At 39.1% G+C, this 25,000-nt stretch overlaps 1 protein-coding gene across 7 annotated transcripts in view; it reads left to right on the top strand.

Annotated features, from left to right (window-relative positions):
- slmapa (sarcolemma associated protein a) overlaps positions 1-25,000 on the top strand; it is a 189,457-nt gene that overhangs the window by 151,658 nt on the left and 12,799 nt on the right. For all 7 annotated transcript variants that reach the window (XM_061940986.2, XM_061940978.2, XM_061940963.2 and 4 more), the window contains 8 exons: positions 1,113-1,172; positions 3,819-3,944; positions 11,830-11,904; positions 16,722-16,822; positions 16,953-17,157; positions 19,702-19,819; positions 19,996-20,167; positions 20,233-20,367. In XM_061940986.2, the coding sequence (XP_061796970.2) occupies positions 1,113-1,172; positions 3,819-3,944; positions 11,830-11,904; positions 16,722-16,822; positions 16,953-17,157; positions 19,702-19,819; positions 19,996-20,167; positions 20,233-20,367 (992 nt within the window). The remainder of the gene's footprint in view (positions 1-1,112; positions 1,173-3,818; positions 3,945-11,829; positions 11,905-16,721; positions 16,823-16,952; positions 17,158-19,701; positions 19,820-19,995; positions 20,168-20,232; positions 20,368-25,000) is intronic.

The raw sequence follows: 25,000 nt of genomic DNA, 5'->3' as shown, positions 1-25,000 counted from the left end.
AGGAGCTCCAACCAAGTATTGAGTATTGTACATGCTCATATTTTTCATTTTCATACTTTTCATTTGGCCAACATTTCTAAAAATCCCTTTTTTGTATTAGCCTTAAGTAATATTCTAATTTTGTGACACACGGAATTTTGGATTTTCATTTGTTGCCACTTCAAATCATCAAAATTAAATGAAATAAACACTTGAATGCATCAGTCTGTGTGCAATGAATAAATATAATGTACAAGTTACACCTTTTGAATGCAATTACTGAAATAAATCAAGTTTTTCAAAATATTCTAATTTACTGGCTTTTACCTGTATGTAGAGCGGCCGTGCCAGTAACTTCAGGGTTGCAGGTTCGATCCCCGCTTCCGCCATCCTAGTCACTGCTGTTGTGTCCTTGGGCAAGACACTTTACCCACCTGCTCCCAGTGCCACACACACTGCTTTAAATGTAACTTAGATATTGGGTTTCACTATGTAAAGCGCTTTGAGTCACTAGAGAAAAACGCTACATAAATATAATTCACTTCACTATATATGTATGTGTGTATGTATATATACATATGTATATGTACGTATGTATGTATTGGGGGCGGCATGGCGTAGTGGGTAGAGCAACCGTGCCAGAAACCTGAGGGTTGCAGGTTCGCTCCCCGCCTCTTACCATCCAAAAATCGCTGCCGTTGTGTCCTTGGGCGGGACACTTCACCCTTTGCCCCCGGTGCCACTCACACCGGTGAATTGAATGATGAATGATAGGTGGTGGTCGGAGGGGCCGTTGGCGCAAATCGCAGCCACGCTTCCGTCAGTCTACCCCAGGGCAGCTGTGGCTATGAAAGTAGCTTACCACCACCAGGTGTGAATGAATGATGGGTTCTACATGTAAAGCGACTTTGGGTACTTAGAAAAGCGCTATATTAATCCCAGGTATTATTATTATTATTATTATTATGTATATTTATAGGTCTATATGTACATATATATCTGTGTGTGAGTGTGCATGTGCGTGAGTGTGTGAGAGAGAGAGTGAAAGTCATCAAAATGCCAGCGCCCTAAGGTTTCCTGCTAAATGAAAATAGTAAACTGTACTAATTCAAGCCTTTTTAATTTGGTTTTAGAGGGCAACATGGACGACCAGGAGCTCAATGAACCACTGAACAGAGTAGCTCTTCTTAAAGGTAACCATGGCATCACTTGTTGTTGTTCTGCTCTAATGGGTCAACACACAAAACTTGTAGATTAGTTTGTAATCTACACTCATTTTCTTTTAGGGGGAGCTTAAAATACAAGTCGGGTGGAAAAACTACCGGTAGTTGTCTTTATATGCTTGATTGTGTTTCATTGTATCCAATAAACCATATCCAAAATTGTATTTAGAATCTGCAAAGTTCATGAAAATACCGTCTAAACGTTATAAAATGTAACTATTTCGGTCAGCTAATTCGAATATTCTGCTCTGAATATTTTCAGCAATTTCTGTAGGTTTTACGTCACTGTAGTAACGTTCCTGCACTCTGACCATATTACCTAATCAGTCACACTGGAAATATGCAAACATTTGAAAGAGATGTGCTGTTTATCATTCACAATCCTTATGTAAGACAAGAACACATATGCTTGGCTTTTTTCATGCATTCGAAATCGTAAATAAATAGCTAACAATTGAGTCAACAGATGGAGGGGTCCTCTATTACGCCCTTAAAACCCTCTAAAAACATCCAGAAAGCACCAACAATACTCCATTTACATGTCGTGACCTGACAAATATGAGTGATATTGTTATTATAAGCTCTAACGCAGACTATTTTAGCAGCGCATTGTTGACACACTGAGCCAGTGGCTGCTTCTGCTTTGTCTTAAGATTGCTAAAAGTACATTCTAGATTATGATTCATGCATCTCTCACCTGCGAGTAGACAAATGTGGCCATGGACCGACAGGCTGGTCCGCTTTCACATCCCTCGAGATGAAAGAAAGGACACAAAAAGAAGCTAGTTGCAGCCACTTTAACGCTTCGCGAGGATTGTGATTAGATCTTCATCTTAACAGGATTATGTGAGCGTCTTGTCGGTCGACATCCCAGCAAGAGTGGAAATATTAGTGTTTGTTTTATTATGGTTAGTTTGTATGCATACTTGCCAACCTTGAGATCTCCGATTTCGGGAGGTGGGGGGTGGGGGGCGTGGTCGGGGTGAGGCGGGGGCGTGGTTGGGGGCAGGGCTAAGAGGGGAGGAGTATATTTACAGCTAGAATTCACCAAGTCAAGTATTTCATATATATATATATATATATATATATATATATATATATATATATGTCTTAATAAGGTTATCCAAAAAATAGTGCTCGATACCGTAGTAGAGCGCAATATATGTATGTGTGGGGAAAAAAATCACAAGACTACTTCATCTCTACAGGCCTGTTTCATGAGGGGTTCCCTCAATCATCTCAAAAATCTCCTGATGATTGAGGGAACCCAAGTAGTCTTGTGATTTTTTTTCCCACACATACATTTATATATATATATATATATATATATATATATATATATATATATATATATATATATATATATATATATATATATATATATATATATGAAAGAAATACTTGACTTTCAGTGAATTCTAGCTGTATATATATTTATTTTATTTATATATATATATAAAGAAATACTTGAATTTCAGTGTTCATTTATTTACACATATACACACACATAACACTCATCTACTCATTGTTGAGTTAAGGGTTGAATTGTCCATCCTTGTTCTATTCTCTGTCACTATTTTTCTAACCATGCTGAACACCCTTTCGCAGGTACCCAGAAAGGTTTCGAGTACCACCAAAAAAACTGAATCTCTGAAGACAGTATAAAAATCTGTGTTAAAGATGTACAAATACTGTTTGTATAATAAGCATGTTATTTTTTTACAAATGAGGGTTAAGTGTTCAGTACTAAAAAAAAAAAAAAAGAATGTGGCTTAAGTACAGTTTTTTAATTGAGCTGCTGCATTTTTTGGTTGGGTTGTTTATTTATTTTGAGTAACTTCTATACATTTCTAAAAGGGGAATCATGTAATAGAGTTTTCTATGTTTGTCTGTTGCCATCTCCTGGTGAATGTTGGCTATAGCGTACTGGGGTTACTTTTTGGTTGGCCAACGATTTACGTGGTGTTGCGCACCTGACGTCACTCAGGTCCGCATGGAGCTGGAGGGGGCGTGGCTTCCAGCTCCGCCTGAATTTCGGGAGATTTTCGGGAGAAAATTTGTCCCGGGAGGTTTTTGGGAGAGGCGCTGAATTTCGGGAGTCTCCCGGAAAATCCGGGAGGGTTGGCAAGTATGTTTGTATGTTTAGCACCGAGCAATGCCGCTGATGCTATAGTGTCACAGTAAAGCTACATCCGTTTAGCTCTCGGCTTCTAAAACTTGTCATCCTCTTTGTGTTCGGGCTCAAAAATATAAGGTTTTGGATCATTTGTCCCAAAGTAATCGTTGTTGGCTTTTACAAAGTCTGCTTGATTAGCATTGTTGTTGATGGGGAAGGGATCTGTGGCTCCTCCTCTATGTCACAGATCACGTGACTGGCTTGCTCATTAACTCTCAAAATGGCTGGGGAATATCTCTGAGATGGATACTATTTTGATCATATCTATTTATTCTTAAACTTTGGAAGTCTTTTGGTGTCCTAAATTAGATATATATGATAATAGCTTCATATAGAGGCAACTTGTTTTAACATTATACTGGTACTTTAAAGCTTATTTGTTCAGCTCCATATTCACTTTGAATGTTCTTGCATTTTAATGTATGTCTCTGTGTGCTTAGCTGAGTTGCATCGGGCTGGCTTAGAACCTAGTGACACGGAACAGGTCATCCACCACCTCCACAGGGAGCTTCTGGACGCCCAGGAACTAGCCAACACTGGCAAACAGAAATGTCTGGACCTTCAAGGTGACTTACTGTATACTGTTGTAGTACTGATGATATTAATAATAATGTACATATTATTGGCCATGAATAGAGGTATACAGTACAGGCCAAAAGTTTGGACACGCCTTGTCTTCATTCAATGCGTTTTCTTTATTTTCATGACTATGTAGATTGTCTCATCAAAACTATGAATGAACACATGTGGAGTTATGTACCTAACAAAAAAAGGTGAAATAACTGAAAACATGTTGAATTTTCTAGTTTCTTCAAAATAGCCACCTTTGCTCTGATTACTGCTTTGCTGAGGTGTGGACTCGAGTCACATGACTTGGACTCGAGTCATGAATTTGATGACTTTAGACTCGACTTGACAAAATGTAAAAAGACTTGCAACTCGACTTAGACTTTAACATCAATGACTTGTGACTTCACTTGGACTTGAGCCTTTTGAATTGACATGACTTGACATGACTTGCTACTTTCCCCAAAACCCAAAGATGAAAAAGTTATTCGGGAGCGCTCCGTATTTTTCATTGTGTACTTGTCTATCAGCGTTGCGTGTGTCAGCTGGTGTGCTGTCAGTACAACAGCCAATCAAATTAGATCTACTTTGTTTTCATCACACAGCATTCATCCAATCAAATTGCAGGACAACCAACGAAGAAGACATGTCCAAACCACACGCCAGTGAACAAAAAATGATACCTAAAATAATTTCGTTTGGGTATAGAAATTACGAGGTGGTCAACACAAAACGGTTTGCAGTATGCAACACATGCGGTTCGAAAATTACTGATGGAGAGGCAACAACTTCCAACTTCGTCCGGCATTTGAAGTTGCACAAAGAACGGTAAGTTTTGAATGTAAGATAACGTTTATTGGCTAAGTAACGTGACTTTTATTTGCTGTGTAGTTAAATCAGTGAGGCTGTAAACTCACTGCTAACGTTATAACGTTATTGCAAACACGGGAATCTGTTGTAGTTCACTACCTTATTCATACTTTTTGTTCAGTGATTTTTTTTAAGCAGGGTTACGTTAGTCAATATATCACACGTAACGTTAGACGGCGGTCAGCAGCACCGCGTATTTTAGCCACCTAAAAAAAGACAAAAATAGTAAAATAAAGGTCAGTTAAAATGTATACTATATTATGAATATGTGTACCGTTTTAGCTAGCTTTCTGACATACTGTTGGTTGTTTACCTCAGTGGTCCCCAACCACCGGGCCGCGGCCCGGTACTGGTCCGTGGATCGATTGGTATCGGGCCGCACAAGAAATAATTTTTTTTTTTTCTTTTTTTAATTAAATCAACATAAAAAACACAAGATACACTTACAAGTAGTGCACCAACCCAAAACAACTCTCTCCCCCTTTTGTTCTGGGCATTGAACATGAAGACTCTTCCTTCACTGTTCCGAGTGGCCATGAGAGTCTTGGCAGTGCCTGCCTCCAGTGCTCCAGTGGAGCGAGTTTTCAGCCATGGTGGCATCATACTACGCCCCCATCGTGCACAAATGACTGACAGACTCTTGGCTAATTTGGTCTTTTGCAAATGCAATGCAGCATAGGGCCCTGACATATAAAAAGTACAACTTTTTTGTTATGTTCACGTATATGTCATGTTTTTTCAATGTTAACACTTTTGTACAAATAAGTACATTTGCACTTTATTTTTCAATGTGTTTGTTCTGTAAAGGAATGAGTTAATGTTTAAAATGACTGGTTAGTAGTGCTATTATAAAGTGCAATGTCAGCACAATTTTCTTTCCTGCAATTTAAAATGCACTTGTTTTAATAAATAAATACAGCGTTTGAAAAGCATACACAATCTGTGTTAATATATTAGTCTGTGGTTAAAAGGACTTGAAAGGACTCGAAACTCAAAATGCAGGACTTAGGACTTGACTTGAGACTTTCCAGTCTTGACTTTGGACTTGACTCGGGGCTTGCCTGTCTTGACTCGGGACTTGACTCGGACTTGAGGGCAAAGACTTGAGACTTACTTGTGACTTGCAAAACAATGACTTGGTCCCACCTCTGCTGTTTTGCACACTCTTGGCATTCTCTCCATGAGCTTCAAGAGGTAGTCAAAAAACAAAAGCCAACGAAACATTTATCGTGAAGGATTTATTCATTTCGCGCGGACTGGACTTCCTCTGTGTGACGGCAGCACGACTTTTAACAGGGGCCAGGAAACACGAGCATATAACCCCAATTCTTCAGAGTTTGCACTGGCTCCCTGTTCATTTTAGAATTTATTTTAAAACATTGCTGTTTGTTTTTAAAGCTTTACATGGACTGGCACCTCAGTATATCTCGGACCTCATCCAAATTTACACTTTTGCACACGCTCTGAGGTCCAAGAGCCAGCTCCAGCTCGTGGTGCCCAAGACCAGACTTAAATCCAGGGGAGACAGGGCCTTTTCTGTGTTTGGCCCTAAGCCATACTTGCCAACCTTGAGACCTCCAATTTCGGGAGGTGTGGGGGTGGGGGGTGGCGGGCGTGGTTAAGAGGGGAGGAGTATATTGACAGCTAGAATTCACCAAGTCAAGTATTTCATTAAATATATATATATATATATATATATATATATCAATCAATCAATCAATCAATGTTTATTTATATAGCCCTAAATCACAAGTGTCTCAAAGGGCTGCACAAGCCACAACGACATCCTCGGTACAGCCCACATAAGGGCAAGGAAAAACTCACCCCAGTGGGACGTCGATGTGAATGACTATGAGAAACCTTGGAGAGGACCGCATATGTGGGTAACCCCCCCACTTTAGGGAGACCGAATGCAATGGATGTCGAGTGGGTCTAACATAATATTGTGAGAGTCCAGTCCATAGTGGATCCAGCATAACAGTAAGAGTCCAGTCCACAGTGGGGTCAGCAGGAAACCATCCCGATCGGAGACGGGTCAGCAGCGCAGAGATGTTCCCAACCGATATACAGGCGAGCGGTCCACCCCGGGTCCCGACCCCGGACAGCCAGCACCCCATCCATGGCCACCGGATCTGTGTGTCTCCCCTTCCACAAGGGATAGGGGGGAGCAGAGGAGAAAAGAAAAGAAACGGCAGATCAACTGGTCTAAAAAAAGGGGGTATATTCAAAGGCTAGAGTATACAAATGAGTTTTGAGATGGGACTTAAATGTTTCTACTGAGGTAGCATCTCTAACTGTTACCGGGAGGGCATTCCATAGTACTGGAGCCCGAATAGAAAACGCTCTACAGCCCGCAGACTTTTTTTGGGCTCTGGGAATCACTAATAAGCCGGAGTTCTTTGAACGCAGATTTCTTGCCGGGACATATGGTACAATACAATCGGCAAGATAGGCTGGAGCTAGACCGTGTAGTATTTTATACGTAAGTAGTAAAACCTTAAAGTCGCATCTTAAGTGCACAGGAAGCCAGTGCAGGTGAGCCAGTATAGGCGTAATATGATCAAACTTTCTTGTTCTTGTCAAAAGTCTAGCAGCCGCATTTTGTACCAACTGTAATCTTTTAATGCTAGACATAGGGAGACCCGAAAATAATACGTTACAGTAATCGAGACGAGACGTAACGAACACATGAATAATGATCTCAGCGTCGCTAGTGGACAAAATGGAACGAATTTTAGCGATATTACGGAGATGAAAGAAGGCCGTTTTAGTAACACTCTTAATGTGTGACTCAAAGGAGAGAGTTGGGTCGAAGATAATACCCAGATTCTTTACTGAGTCGCTTTGTGTAATTGTTTGGTTGTCAAATGTTAAGGTGGTATTATCAAATAAATGTCGGTGTTTAGCAGGACCGATAATCAGCATTTCCGTTTTCTTAGTGTTGAGTTGCAAGAAGTTAGCGGACATCCATTGTTTAATTTCATTAAGACACGCCTCCAGCTGACTACAATCCGGCGTGTTGGTCAGCTTTAGGGGCATGTAGAGTTGGGTGTCATCAGCATAACAATGAAAGCTAACACCGTATTTGCGTATGATGTCGCCTAGCGGCAACATGTATAAACTAAAGAGTGCAGGGCCAAGAACCGAACCTTGGGGGACTCCGCATGTTACCTTAACATAGTCCGAGGTCACATTGTTATGGGAGACGCACTGCATCCTGTCAGTAAGATAAGAGTTAAACCACGACAAGGCTAAGTCTGACATACCAATACGTGTTTTGATACGCTCTAATAAAATGTTATGATCGACGGTATCGAAAGCAGCTCTAAGATCAAGAAGCAGCAACATAGATGACGCATCAGAATCCATCGTTAGCAGTAGATCATTAGTCATTTTTGCGAGGGCTGTCTCCGTAGAGTGATTTGCCCTGAAACCGGATTGAAAAGGTTCACAGAGATTGTTAGACACTAAGTGTTCATTTAGCTGCTGTGCGACAATTTTTTCGAGGATTTTCGAGATAAACGGAAGGTGGGACACCGGCCGGTAGTTTACCATGAGGTCAGGATCGAGGTTAGGTCTTTTGAGCAAAGGATGAATAACCGCTTTTTTGAATGCTAGTGGAACAGTGCCAGAGGAAAGTGATAAGTTTATAATATTTAGCACTGATGGACCTAATAATACAAAAAGCTCCTTAATAAGTTTCCCAGGAAATGGGTCAAGTAAACATGTTGTTTGTTTTGTCCCATTGACACATCTTAACAATTCCTCTAATGTTATTTCATCAAAGAGAGAGAAACTATTTTGGAGGGCGGTATCCTTCGTAGATACAGTCGTATCTGTGTTAATAGAACCCAGTTGTAGCTGCGATGCATTGTCTTTAATCTCCTTTCTAATGAGTTATATTTTCTTATTAAAGAAATTCATAAAATCATCTGCTGAGTGGGTGGAGCTACTGGGAGGAGTCCCTTGTTGGGTTAGCGATGCTACTGTACTAAACAAAAATTTCGGATCATTTTTGTTGAGGTGGATGAGATTTGAGTAATATTTAGCTTTAGCTAGGGTAAGCATGTGTTTATAAGTTATTAAACTATCACTCCATGCTTGATGGAAAACCTCAAGTTTAGTAGCGCGCCATTTGCGTTCCAGCTTTCTACATGATAATTTATGGGCTCTAGTTTCTTCTGTAAACCATGGGGTGCGCCTTTTAGGGGCTCTTTTAAGTTTTAGTGGTGCTATACTATCAATGGTGTCGCGCAGGGCGTCGTTAAAGTTGTTAGTGAGGTTATCAATAGAGCCGACATAATTTGGGAATGGTGCCATTACCGAAGGCAGTAGGCCAGCAAGAGTCATCGTTGTGGCAGCATTAATGTTGCGGCTGCTATAGTAATTATTATTAGTTTGTTGACAATGAGTCAGGACTTCAAATTTTATAAGGTAATGATCGGACATTACTTTAGTATACGGGAGTATCGTAACTTTGGAGGTGGTGACACCCCTGACCAGCACTAGATCTATCGTATTACCGTTGCGATGCGTAGGTTCATTTATTATTTGTGTAAGACCACAGCTATCAATTATAGTCTGGAGCGCCATGCACTGAGGGTCCGATGGGGTATTCATATGGATATTAAAGTCCCCCATTATGATTATATTGTCGGCGTGCGTCACTAAATCAGCAACGAACTCTGAAAATTCACTGATGAAGTCCGAATTGGGTCCTGGGGGGCGGTAGATAACAGCCAGGTGGAGAGGCAGCGGTGTGACAAACCTCATAGTAAGCACCTCAAACGAGTTATATTTATTATTTAGGTTCGGGGTAAGATTAAAGTTTTTATTGTGTATGAGTGCAACTCCCCCACCCCTTTTAATGGGACGGGCAATATGCGCTCCCGCATAGCCAGGAGGAGACGCCTCACCCAGCGCAAAGAAATCGTCTGGTTTGAGCCAGGTCTCGGCGAGACCAATGACGTCAAGATTATTGTCTCTAATGACCTCATTAACTACCGTAATAGCGTTTTGGAAGATAATGATCTTATGTTTAAGAAGCCCATATTATAGGTAGTGGGCTGTTTTGAGGAGTTTTTGTTGAAATTATCCGTAGTAGCAATATTAATAATGTTGTGTTTATTATGTGTAGTGCACTTTAAATAATTTCGACCATATCTAGGAATTGATATGACGGGAATTTTCCGATTGTTTGCTTGATGTTGTGATAAACCGAACGCATCATAACTTGCCACCTCAGTAGAGTGCATGTCTACTTCTGACACAGAAAAAACATTTTTTGAGTTGTGTATTGTTGTAAAATAGTTGCTATGTGTGCAGGTATTATCCAGCCTGGCGCTGGGTAGTTCTATTTTAACAAACTTCTCACCCGGACTAGCGCTTCTTTGAGGATTAGCCTTTCGCTTTGTTGTTAGCCCCGCTCGGCATCCCCGCTTCTGCTTCCGCTCACACCGCTTACGTGTCTTCCGTTGACGGTCCCCGCTGGTACTTAACTCCGCTGCTTCAGAGGCCGCTGGATGTAGCCAGCGAAGAATCCCCATGCTAGCGAGGAGGTCGAAAGTACCCGCATCTTTCAGCCTATAACGGCCCGATCTATCCACATCCAGAATCTGTCGGTCGTATCTGATCACGAAGTGTCCACGCTGTGAGCCAGCCATGAAATATCCTGAAAATATGCAAACAAAACTGTGTTTAGATAATTGATACTTCAAACTTGCATAAATAAATATTAAGGAATATAACATAACTTGGCGTCTGAGAGCTTCAAAATGTAATGTATAAAATGTTAAAGTTGTTGATAAACAAGCAATTATTTTAATAATTAAATATGGTCATTTTAAATGAATTATTATGATCATTTAAAATTAATTATTTCAAATATGCTTATTTTAATGTATAATTCTATGGCTGAGTGTAATAAGGAGTCATAAAAAATAAAAATTGAAATATAATTAATTTTGATGTTTTTAGCTAAATATAGTAAAAAAAAATTTAAAAAAAATTAATTAATATATATATTTATTTTTAGGTAAGATAAACATAATAATACAATTTATCTGTAGTCTGGATGATTTAGTTCTTGCCACCCTATTGTCCTCCCGTCATGAAAAAAGGCTGTCCTCACTCAGGTCGCATGGAGCTGGAGGGGGCGTGGCCTCCAGCTCCGGCTGAAAACCGGGAGATTTTCGGGAGAATATTTGTCCCGGGAGGTTTTCGGGAGAGGCGCTGAATTTCGGGAGTCTCCCGGAAAATTCGGGAGGGTTGGCAAGTATGCCCTAAGCTCTGGAACACTCCGACCCTCCATGTTCAAACTGCTCCCCCAGTGGAGTGTTTTAAGTCTCGTCTTAAGACCCACTTTTATTCTTTGGCTTTTAAAACTACGTGAGTTGTGTGGTCCTCTGTCCTCTGTTGTCCTCTGTGTTTTTTTAAATTTGGATTTCTATTTAAAGTTTTAATTGGTTTTATACCCTTTAAAATCGTTTTTAATCATATTTATTTTTATATTGGTTTTATATTTATTTATTTTTTGTTTTAATTCAGTCATTGGTGGAGCTAAGGATAATATTAGAATATTGTTTTTAATATTGTTGTGCAGCACTTTGGAAACATTTTTGTTGTTTAAATGTGCTATATAAATAAAGTGGATTGGATTGGATAGTCACCTGAAATGGTTTTCACTTCACAGGTGTCATAGTTTTGATGCCTTCAGTGACAATCTACAAAGTAAATAGTCACGAAAATAAAGAAAATGCATCGAATGAGAAGGTGTCCAAACTTTTGTAGTAGTTGTAGTTCTTGCAAAATACAGACATTTTGTTACATTTCCTAATCCTCTGGGGAAGTTTTTACATCAGGAGACCTCAATTCCATTTGCCCAGAGCCAGAATTTTTCAGTATTGTTCATACATGAATTACTTGTGTGTCAGATGGCACTGATATTGATGATTCATTTGTGAAATTGTAGCTTTGCATAATAAGGATGATGGATGTCAACCTGTATATTTGTAGCTCTGCTGGAGGAGGAGAAGAGGAATAACTCTCAGCAGACCGAGGAGTCAACCAAACAGATTCAGTACCTGCAGAGTTAGTACAAACACACACACACACACACACGCACACAACAAAACCTCAAAAGTCAAACACAATCCATTCTGGGACCCTGAATAACTCCAATGTGTGCACATGTTTTCCCTATAAAATATAAAGTCATCATAAGTCTTTCATAAGACTTTACTGATGACTGATGAACACCTTCATTCGATAATGAAGGTTGCCTCAGCTCAAAGCCTGAGCCCCGACATTAATGAACTAGCATCCAAGAAAAGATGGCAGGTATCTGGCTTGGGCACATCAGATTAGATCAGTGTGTTGCAAACTGAGAAGTTTAAAGTCCTGAATAGTTGGTTTATTCATTATTTTATTTTCAAATTTTATTGACGAGCGTGTGATGTGATTTGTGTCACGTTTCATTTAACATTCTTCTCACAAGTGTAAAAAGAAGTTATGTAGTGTAAAACATTAAACAATCGACAGGTTGCTTAATTTTGGTGACGAGGGATAACACATGGTGTGTCTATTGCTGCTTTTTCACAAAAAGGCAGGGTTTTTGTTCATCTTTTTGACCTAAGGGGCCCAATATTTCCACTACAAAGGGGCCTGGGGCCCACTCAAATATTGACACTGAATTAGTTAATATCTAAATTAGGTTAATATCTAACCTGCTTACATTCAGCCAACCCATCATTCAGGTGTGAATGAATGATGGGTTCTACATGTAAAGCGACTTTGGGTACTTAGAAAAGCGCTATATAAATCCCAGGTATTATTATTATTATTATTATTATTATTTTAAACCTTGTCAAGATTATTATAGAGGCTTAAGTCAGTCTGATTAGAAAAACAAAAGAAGGGACTGTTGAAAAATAAATGTACATACAATTATGCAGTGCTAAAATAAAATTCTAAATTGATAATAATAATGTTTCTTAAACTGTCAATAAAATAAAGTGCAAATAAAAATACTAAGGATTGTAGTAGTAGGATTGGATAATGGCTTTTTTGCCGAAATTCCGATATTGTCCAACTCTTAATTACCGATTCAGATATCAACCGATACCGATACATACAGTGGTGGAATTAACACATTATTATGCCTAATTTTGTTGTGATGCATTAAACCAGGGGTGCTCATTACGTCGATCGCGATCTACCGGTCGATCTCGGAGGGTGTGTCAGTCGATCACCAGCCAGGCATTAAAAAAATAGTCCTAAAAATGAGCGATCATAAATCTTCACTATGACGTCACTTTCGTCACTTGATTGACATTCACGGCACCCGAGGGTCTTCTGAGATGACGCTGGCTGCTGCCAGCTCATTAAAATTACCGACTGGAAGGCGAGAAACACTTTATTTCAACAGACTCTGGCGCTGTACCTGTCGTCAAAACTCCAAAGACCGACTGCACAGTTGCACAGTTGCGCTAACAAAATAAGAGTTTCAGAAAGCTGGCGTGCACAAGCTAGCAAGCTACGGAGTTTGCCGACAATGTATTTCTTGAGTACGGAAGCTGGACAAATAAGATGCCAAAAACCAACCACTTTCATGTGGTATTGGACAGAAAGGAGGACTTTTTTTCTCCTCCATTCGAAAATGCGGACATTATCAACACTATTGTCTGATTCCAATCAATGCAAGTCATCAGAATCAGGTAATACACCAACTTATATTCTTGTCTTCATGAAAGAAAGGAATCTATATGTGTGCTTGTATTATCTTTAAACACCTTTAACTTATTAACAATATTAACTCTTTGTGTTAAACATGCTTGTATTATCTTTAAACACCTTTAACTTGTTAACAATATTAAATATATGTGTTAAACATGCTTGTATTATCTTTAAACACCTTTAAGTTGTTAACAATATTAACTATATGTATTAAACATTCTTGTATTATCATTAAACACCTTTAATTTTTTAACAATATTAACTGTGTTAAACATGCTTGTATTATCATTAAACACCTTTAACTTATTAACAATATTAACTATATGTGTTAAACATGCTTGCATTATCTTTAAACACCTTTAACTTATTAACAATATTAACTCTTTGTGTTAAACATGCTTGTATTATCTTTAAACACCTTTAACTTGTTAACAATATTAACTATATGTGTTAAACATGCTTGTATTATCTTTAAACACCTTTAAGTTGTTAACAATATTAACTACAGGTAAAAGCCAGTAAATTAGAATATTTTGAAAAACTTGATTTATTTCAGTAATTGCATTCAAAAGGTGTAACTTGTACATTATATTTATTCATTGCACACAGACTGATGCATTCAAATGTTTATTTCATTTAATTTTGATGATTTGAAGTGGCAACAAATGAAAATCCAAAATTCCGTGTGTCACAAAATTAGAATATTACTTAAGGCTAATACAAAAAAGGGATTTTTAGAAATGTTGGCCAACTGAAAAGTATGAAAATGAAAAATATGAGCATGTACAATACTCAATACTTGGTTGGAGCTCCTTTTGCCTCAATTACTGCGTTAATGCGGCGTGGCATGGAGTCGATGAGTTTCTGGCACTGCTCAGGTGTTATGAGAGCCCAGGTTGCTCTGATAGTGGCCTTCAACTCTTCTGCGTTTTTGGGTCTGGCATTCTGCATCTTCCTTTTCACAATACCCCACAGATTTTCTATGGGGCTAAGGTCAGGGGAGTTGGCGGGCCAATTTAGAACAGAAATACCATGGTCCGTAAACCAGGCACGGGTAGATTTTGCGCTGTGTGCAGGCGCCAAGTCCTGTTGGAACTTGAAATCTCCATCTCCATAGAGCAGGTCAGCAGCAGGAAGCATGAAGTGCTCTAAAACTTGCTGGTAGACGGCTGCGTTGACCCTGGATCTCAGGAAACAGAGTGGACCGACACCAGCAGATGACATGGCACCCCAAACCATCACTGATGGTGGAAACTTTACACTAGACTTCAGGCAACGTGGATCCTGTGCCTCTCCTGTCTTCCTCCAGACTCTGGGACCTCGATTTCCAAAGGAAATGCAACATGTGCATGGTTGGGTGATGGTTTGGGCTGCCATGTCATCTGCTGGTGTCGGTCCACTCTGTTTCCTGAGATCCAGGGTCAACGCAGCCGTCTACCAGCAAGTTTTAGAGCACTTCATGCTTCCTGCTGCTGACCTGCTCTATGGAGATGGAGATTTCAAGTTCCAACAGGACTTGGCGCCTGCACACAGCGCAAAATCTACCCGTGCCTGGTTTACGGACCATGGTATTTCTGTTTTAAATTGGCCCGCCAACTCCCCTGACCTTAGCCTCATAGAAAATCTGTGGGGTATTGTGAATAGGAAGATGCAGAATGCCAGACCCAAAAACGCAGAAGAGTTGAAGGCCACTATCAGAGCAACCTGGGCTCTCATAACACCTGAGCGGTGCCAGAAACTCATCGACTCCATGCCACGCCGCATTAACGCAGTAATTGAGGCAAAAGGAGCTCCAACCAAGTATTGAGTATTGTACATGCTCATATTTGTCATTTTCATACTTTTCAGTTGGCCAACATTTCTAAAAATCCCTTTTTTGTATTAGCCTTAAGTAATATTCTAATTTTGTGACACACGGAATTTTGGATTTTCATTTGTTGCCACTTCAAATCATCAAAATTAAATGAAATAAACATTTGAATGCATCAGTCTGTGTGCAATGAATAAATATAATGTACAAGTTACACCTTTTGAATGCAATTACTGAAATAAATCAAGTTTTTCAAAATATTCTAATTTACTGGCTTTTACCTGTATATGTATTAAACATTCTTGTATTATCATTAAACACCTTTAATTTTTTAACAATATTAACTGTGTTAAACATGCTTGTATTATCATTAAACACCTTTAACTTATTAACAATATTAACTACCGGTATATGTGTTAAACATGCTTGTATTATCTTTAAACACCTTTAACTTATTAACAATATTAACTCTTTGTGTTAAACATGCTTGTATTATCTTTAAACACCTTTAACTTGTTAACAATATTAACTATATGTGTTAAACATGCTTGTATTATCTTTAAACACCTTTAAGTTGTTAACAATATTAACTATATGTATTAAACATTCTTGTATTATCATTAAACACCTTTAATTTTTTAACAATATTAACTGTGTTAAACATGCTTGTATTATCATTAAACACCTTTAACTTATTAACAATATTAACTATATGTGTTAAACATGCTTGCATTATCTTTAAACACCTTTAACTTGTTAACAATATTAACTATATGTATTAAACATACTTGTATTATCATTAAACACCTTTAATTTTTTAACAATATTAACTATATGTGTTAAACATGCTTGCATTATCATTAAACACCTTTAACTTGTTAACAAAAACATATATTTCATAAATAAGTAAATATAAATTATATATATGAATGAGGTAGATCCCCACGACTTGATCAATTGAAAAGTAGCTCGCCTGCAGAAAAAGTGTGAGCACCCCTGCATTAAACAATGTAACTTTACCATGAATCAATTTAAGTGGACCCCAACTTAAACAAGTTGAAAAACTTATTGGGGTGTTACCATTTAGTGGTCAATTGTACGGAATATATACTGTACTGTGCAATCTACTAATAAACGTTTCAAGGTTGAGGTTGGGTGGTAGCGGGGGTGTATATTGTAGCGTCCCGGAAGAGTTAGTGCTGCAAGGTGCTCTGGGTATTTGTTCTGTTGTGTTACGGTGCAGATGTTCTCCCGAAATGTGTTTGTCATTCTTGTTTGGTGTGGGTTCACAGTGTGGCGCATATTTCTAACAGTGTCTGGCTTGCTCTGTCTCACGTGTTTGCTTGTGTGTGCGTGCGTGTAGCTCAGCTTGGGAAGCTGCAGGCTGACATGGAGGCTTTGAAGGAGCAGAGGGAGAACACCATTTGTAGCACCCGAGAGGAGCTTTACTCAGCCCAGGAGGAGGTAACCACTGTCATGTACAGTACTGTCATTCATAACCTCATTTCCTCACCAACTCCTGTAACAGGAAGCATTTATTAGAACCACTGAGGTAGATCTCAGCTGACCTTTCTGGTTTTAACCTGCCCGTCAGATTCTCGTCTTGCGGCACGCCATGGAGGCAGCCACAGCCGAGCGGGAGCGGGACATTGCCGCCCTACAGGAGGACCTGGGTGGTGTGCGGTCCGAGCTGGAGCACTGGAGGAGCACCGCCGCCAAATATGAGGAAGAGATCCGTCGGCTGCAGGAGGCCTTCATGCAACAGCAGCAACAACAGCAGGACAGCAGTCAGCTGCATGGTACGTGTGTATGTATGTATGTGTGTGTATATATATATATATATGTATGTGTGTGTATATATATATATATATATATATGTATGTGTGTGTGTATGTGTATATATATATATATATATATATATATATATATATATATATATATCCATCCATCCATCCATTTTCTACCACTTATTCCCTTCGGGGTCGCGGGGGGCGCTGGAGCCTATCTCAGCTACAATCGGGCGAAGGCGGGGTACACCCTGGACAAGTCGCCACCTCATCACAGGGCCAACACAGATAGACAGACAACATTCACACACTAGGGCCAATTTAGTGTTGCCAATCAACCTATCCCCAGGTGTATGTCTTTGGAGGTGGGAGGAAGCCGGAGTACCCGGAGGGAACCCACGCAGTCACGGGGAGAACATGCAAACTCCACACAGAAAGATCCCGAGGCCGGGATTGAACTCACGACTACTCAGGACCTTCGTATTGTGAGGCAGACGCACTAACCCTTCTTCCACCGTGCTGTGTATATATATATATATATATATATATATATATATATATCTACATATATATAAATGTGTGTGTGTGTATATACATACTGTGTATGTGTATATATATATATATATATATATAGTTACATATCTATAAATATATATCTATCTACATATCGATAAATGTGTGTATATACATAATGTATGTGTGTATGTGTATATATATATATATATATATATATATATATATATATATATATATATATATATATATATATATACACACACACACACACACACAGGGTAAATCAAAAATAATTTGCCAAAATCATCACACATTTATTCAGTTCTAAAGCATTGTAATAGATTGAATCAAGGGTCGTTTGTTACAGGAGTTATGCAAGTCTTATTGTGTTACAATGTCACTGTTGTGGTCATGTAATCCTTTCGGCGCCGTTCAATTATGTATGAAACCATACAAACCTCGCCTTGTCCAAGCACTTACTAATAACGACAAGGAGATGCGAAGGAGATTCTGTGAGTCAATGCTGAAGATGATGAAACTCTATTTTCACGTCTACTTTTTCGCGATGAAGCGACTTTCCATTTGTGTGGCACAGTCAATCGTCTCAATGTGCGCATTTGGGGAACAAGTCACCCACATGAAACAATTGAACATCAAAGAGATTCCGCTAAAGTGAATTCTCATATTGTCTTGATGTTGTCTGTGCTGCCAGTGGTGGCCATATTGAGCACTTGTAAAGCATGAAATAAATGTGTTCAAGTTAGGTTTTCTATTGTTTTTCATTTTAGGAATATAAAGTGATAATTTTGGCGTTTTTAATCACCCTGTATATGTATGTGTGTGTGTGTATATATATATATATATATATATATATATATATATATATATATATATATATTAGGGGTATGGGAAAAAAACGATTCGAATTCGAATCGCGATTCTCTTGTTGTGCGATTCAGAATCGATTCTCATTTTTAAAAAATCTATTTTTTTTTGTATTTATTAATTTTTTTGTAATTTTTTAATTAAAAAAAAAAAATAAAAAAATTTAATTAATCAATCCAACAAAACAATACACAGCAATACCATAACAATGCAATCCAAAACCAAACCCGACCCAGCAACACTCAGAACTGCAATAAACAGAGCAATTGAGAGGAGACACAAACACGACACAGAACAAACCAAAAGTAGTGAAACAAAAATGAATATTATCAACAACAGTATCAATATTAGTTACAATTTCAACATAGCAGTGATTAAAAATCCTTAATTGACATTATCATTAGACATTCATAAAAAAAATTAAAAAAGAACAATAGTGTCACAGTGGCTTACACTTGCATCGCATCTCATAAGCTTGACAACACACTGTGTCCAATATTTTCACAAAGATAAAATAAGTCATATTTTTGCTTCATTTAATAGTTAAAACACATTTACATTATCGCAATCAGTTGATAAAACATTGTCCTTTATAATTATAAAAGCCTTTTACAAAAACCTACTACTCTGCTTGCATGTCAGCAGACTGGGGTGGATCCTGCTGAAATCCTATGTATGGAATGAATAGAGAATCATTTTGAATCGGGAAAAAAATAGTTTTTGAATCGAGAATCGTGTTGAATTGAAAAAAAAATAAAAAATCGATTTTGAATCGAATCGTGACCTCAAGAATCGAAGCATGGGACACCCAAAGATTCACAGCCCTAATATATATATATATATATATATAAAGACATGCACCTGGGGATAAGTTGATTGGCAACGCTAAATTGGCCCTAGTGTGTGGATGTGAGTGTGAATGTTGTCTGTCTGTCTGTGTTGGCCCTGCGATGAGGTGGCGACTTGTCCAGGGTGTGCCCCGCCTTCCTCCCGATTGTAGCTGAGATAGGCTCCAGCGCCCCCCGCGACCCCAAAGGGAATAAGCGGTAGAAAATGGATGGATGGATATATATATATATATATATTGTGTGTGCTTGTTTGTGTGTGTTCCACGGATAGTCATTAACTACAATAACTTTGTCTTGCTCCCACTAGTGGAGTGTGTTGCACTGCAAGAGCGGTGTATGTCTTTGCAGCAAGACTGTGAAGGCCTGAGAACTGAGAAGAAAACTCTCACGGACAAACTGCGCCACCTGGAGTCAGAATTGTACAGGTACACCCATATTTACTATTGCGTAGTTTTCTTTGTCATGGCTTTGTTTGTTTGTATTTTTCCAATACATCAAACTGCCTTTTTATGCTGGTTCCTTACGTTTCCCCGAGGATTTTCCCGCTTCGCAACTTGTAGCAACAGAATCCAACCCCGAATCTGCCCTTTTGTCTTTGCAGTACCAAGGCGCAGAGTCTGGTCCTCAGCAGCAGACTGGAGTCTTTGGGGAAGAGGGAAGAAGTTCTGCAGGACAAACTGGGTTCTATGGTGAACCAGCACTTGCAGGACGCAAGTGAGCTTAAGAGCCAGCTGAACCGGGCCCAGGACCACACACACACTCTACAGAGAGAGGTAGTCTCAGGATACACAGGATACATCTACAAACAAGTGTTTACTTGTGTGTGTGTGCGCTTTAGTATGAAGACACACAGTCACAGCTGTCGGACCTTCGTCAGCGGTATGAGCGAACAGAGCAGGAGAAGATAAACATCCACCAGGAGTTGGAGCAGTGTAGGAGCAGCCTGAAGATGCAGCAGGACAAGAACAGCTCTGTGAGCACACACACACACACACACACACACACACACACACACACACACACTCTTTTATTTGTTACCTTCTTGAGACCTCTGAAAAATGCCTCCCTCTTTAGGACCACCCTTTCTAGATATACAAAGATGTGTATTTACAACATTAATAATATATACATACCATGCAAATATAAAAAAGGTAAGCTTTTAGTTTATTTTTTTATTTTTTGTTTGAAATTGGATTTTAATCTTCATGTTACTTCAAGTTATTACAGTATGTCTATATATATATATACAGTATATATATATATATATATATATATATATATATATATATATATATATCAGTGACGTGCGGTGAGGTTGATGGCTGGTGAGGCACTGACTTCATCACAGTCAGATTTACAAACATTTGAACCCTAAAGAGTATCTTATTCACCATTTGATTGGCAGCAGTTAACGGGTTATGTTTAAAAGCTCATACCAGCATTCTTCCCTGCTTGGCACTCAGCATCAAAGCTTGGAATTGGGGGTTAAATCACCAAAGATTATTCCCGGGCGCGGCGCCGCTGCTGCCCACTGCTCCCCTCACCTCCCAGGGGGTGAACAAGGGGATGGGTCAAATGCAGAGGACACATTTCACCACACCTAGTGTGTGTGTGACAATCATTGGTACTTTAACTTTACACATACAAACTGTAGCACACAAAAAAGCACATTTAATAAAAAAACGTTATTATGGTCTTACCTTTACTTATAAATGCGCCGCTGTTGTGCTGGATTAATGAACCCCCTGACGGTAGTGTTATATCAACTAAAGCCCTCACTTCAACTTTCCACGTGCAAGATTGAATCTAACTACAAAATAACAAACACGGAGGCTCCAGTTTACACGAGGACCACTTTATTTACCTTCTTTCAAAAACCTCCGCAACGTGACATCACTTCCGCTCTTAGCGCCTTCAAAATAAGAGCTCAAGGCATATACCGTATAACAGCGCATAACAGGAACTTAACATCACAAAGAGGAAAGCCCATAAAAATAGGTTACAAAAGTTATTTGATAAGAAGCCAAAAAGTGCAAAAACAATGTTCGTGTTGGAGAAGTTGTGAATTAGGTACACCTGCAGTCTGCAGGTGTACCTAATGTGGCCCTGCAGTCATTCACAACTCCTCCAACACCAACATTATTGTTTTTGCACTTTTTGGCTTCTTATGAAATAACTTTTTTAAATAGATTCAATCTTGCACGTGGAAAGTTTAAGTGTGGGCTTTAGTTGATATAACACTCCCATCAGGGGTTGCCGTGCATTCTACGGCGGGGGTGCAGGAGGCGAGCCTCAGCCAGTGCGTCTTTTGCAGCCGTTTTATGATCGCTCAGCACAAGAAATACTTTACACACATACAGTTGTTGACAAAATACACTGTACATTATATACCTCAACTAACTAAACTATGGAAATGTATAATATAGTTCATATAGCAATACAGTCTCACTGCACATCAGGCCAGCAGTTAGCCGAGTCATTGCACAATCCATGTTGAGGCACTGAGTGACGTGCCTCAACTGGCTGCTGATCACCGCACCGTCTCTTCTCAGTATTTGAACGGCAAATGTGAAAATTCAGCGATTTTGAATAAAAATAATCTAAAACTGGTGAAGTTAAATGGAAAATAACTTTATAGTATAATCACTGGATACATTTAACAATTTAATATATATTTTTTTCTTTTTACATTTTTTTTCTTTCCATGATGGCAGGTGAGGCCCCGCCTCCCCTGCCTCTAGTGACTGCACGTCACTGATATATATATATATATATATATATATATATATATATATATATATATATATATATATATATATATATATATATATATATATGGCTCTGATCAGTAGCCTTGTGGTTAGAGTGTCCGCACTGAGATCGGTAGGTTGTGAGTTTAAATCCCGGTCGAGTCATACCAAAGACTATAAAAATGGAAGCCATTACCTCCCTGTTTGGCACTCAGCATCAAGGGTTGGAATTGGGGGTTAAATCACCAAAATGATTCCGGAGCGCGGCTACCGCTGCTGCTCACTGCTCCCCTCACCTCCCAGGGGGTAGAACAAGGGGATGGGTCAAATGCAGAGAGTAATTTCACACACCTAGTGTGTGTAACTATCAGTGGTACTTAAACTTTACATACATATTTATTTAATTTTTTTTTAATCAATTTTGGCCAAAGGGTGCGCATTTCAATTTCTTACACACACTTGTTATTACATATGTTAGCCAGAGGGGGAGCACGTCAAATTTTTACACACACTTGTTATTTCATATGTTGACCAGAGGGGGAGCACTTTTAAAACTTTGGAAAATCCCTCCTTTTTGGGACTACCCTCGTTTAGATAGATGTCACCAGCAGGGGTGCAAATGAGACATTGTCTATTAGATGCAATGTTATTGGGACCATGATTTATGTCATCACTTGTTCACACCTCCTCATATGGAAGATACTTTTCCTTCTTCATGTCTCAAGAAGGCTAGAAATACAATACCTGCTCCACCTGTAAATTGGGCAAAGGAAGTCCTGATGCCAATATCCTCAGCTGTTTTGTGGGTTTGCTCGTTGTTCTGGACTTCCCCTTCTTGTTCTGTGTTGTTTATTTGCATTGCAGCAGAAGCCCCAGCGTGTGTGTGTGTGTGTGTGTGTGTGTGTGTGTGTGTGTGTGTGTGTGTGTGTGTGTGTGTGTGTGTGTGTGTGTGTGTGTGTGTGTGTGTGTGTGTGTGTGTGTGTGTGTGTGTGTGTGTGTGTGTGTGTGTGTGTGTGTGTGTGTGTGTGTGTGTGTGTGTGTGTGTGTGTGTGTGTGTGTGTGTGTGTGTGTGTGTGTGTGTGTGTGTGTGTGTGTGTGATACGTGTGGACGTTTTAGAGGCACTCTATCGCCGCCGCCTACCATGGAGACGCAAGCAGTTAGAAATACGAGCAGAATCATTTCATACTAAATATACTTCTAATCATCATGTTGGCGTGATTGCCACAACAATCAACGAGACACAAAGCTGAGCTGACGTCATGTGACCTCATGGCCTCGCCTCCCTTCTCATCTGCAGCTGATAAAAAGCATATGCTCGCTACTCGCCGTTAGACCCCTTCTGTGAGCCTTCCTCCTCCTCCTCCTCCTCCTCCTCCTCCCTCGCACCAGGATGTTTAGAAGCACAATTAGACTGACAAATAAATAACGTCGCTTCTCTGTAAATTCTTACCACATGCCAGGCACGCGGTCAGTTGGACCGCACTCAGTGAGGTTAAAGGTCATTAGTGACCACACACCAGCTGGCCCCTTTTCAAACGACAACAACGTTGCAGTGGCCTTTGAATGTGTGTTTTTTATTTTAATAACGATTTGGAGTGCAAGAGAAAGTGGAAAGGAAAACGTAGCTGTGTAATTTATCAGCAAGACAAGTTTGTTTATAGAGCGCGATTCGTACTCAAGCCAATTCAAAGTGCTTTACAGAAAATTACAAGGAGGTCAAAATATAAAATAATCCAAATAAAAATTACCGTATTTTTCGGACTATAAATCGCAGTTTTTTTCATAGTTTGGCCGGGGGTGCGACTTATACTCAGGAGCGACTTATGTGTGAAATGATGAACACATTAGCGTAAAATCAAATCAAATAATATTATTTATCTCATTCACGTAAGAGACTAGACGTATAAGCATACTTGCCAACCTTGAGACCTCCGATTTTGGGGGGTGGGGGGCGTGGTCGGGGTGGGGCGGGGCTAAGAGGGGAGGAGTATATTTACAGCTAGAATTCACCAAGTCAAGTATTTCATATATATATATATAAGAAATACTTGACTTTCAGTTAATTCTAGCTATGTATATATTTATTTTATTATATATATATATATATATATATATATATATATATATATATATATATATATATATATATATATATATATATATATATATATATATATATATATTTAAATAAAAGAAATACTTGAATTTCAGTGTTCATTTATTTACACATATACACACACATAACACTCATCTACTCATTGTTGAGTTAAGGGTTGAATTGTCCAACCTTGTTCTATTCTCTGTCACTATTTGGTACCTTTCGCAGGTACCCAGAAAGGTTTCGAGTACCACCAAAAAAACGGAATCTCTGAAGACAGTATAAAAATCTGTGTTAAAGGTGTACAAATACTGTTTGTATAATAAGCATGTTATTTTTTTTTTTTACAAATGAGGGTTAAGAGTTCAGTACTAAAAAAAAAAAAGAAAAGAATGTGGCTTAAGTACAGTTTTTTAATTGAGCTGCTGCATTTTTTGGTTGGGTTGTTTATTTATTTTGAGTAACTTCTATACATTTCTAAAAGGGGAGGAATGTAATAGTGATCTATGTTTGTCTGTTGCCATCTCCTGGTGAATGTTGGCTATAGCGTACTGGGGTTACTTTTTGGTTGGCCAACGATTTACGTGGTGTTGCGCACCTGACGTCACTCAGGTCTGCATGGAGCTGGAGGGGTCGTGGCTTCCAGCTCCGCCTGAATTTCGGGAGATTTTCAGGAGAAAATTTGTCCCGGGAGGTTTTCGGGAGAGGCGCTGAATTTCGGGAGTCTCCCGGAAAATCCGGGAGGGTTGGTAAGTAT

This window comes from Nerophis lumbriciformis, linkage group LG03 (genome assembly GCF_033978685.3).
Source record: "Nerophis lumbriciformis linkage group LG03, RoL_Nlum_v2.1, whole genome shotgun sequence".
Lineage (NCBI taxonomy): Eukaryota > Metazoa > Chordata > Actinopteri > Syngnathiformes > Syngnathidae > Nerophis > Nerophis lumbriciformis.
Note: the sequence above shows the minus strand (reverse complement) of the source record. Positions and strands in the feature narration are given on the sequence as shown.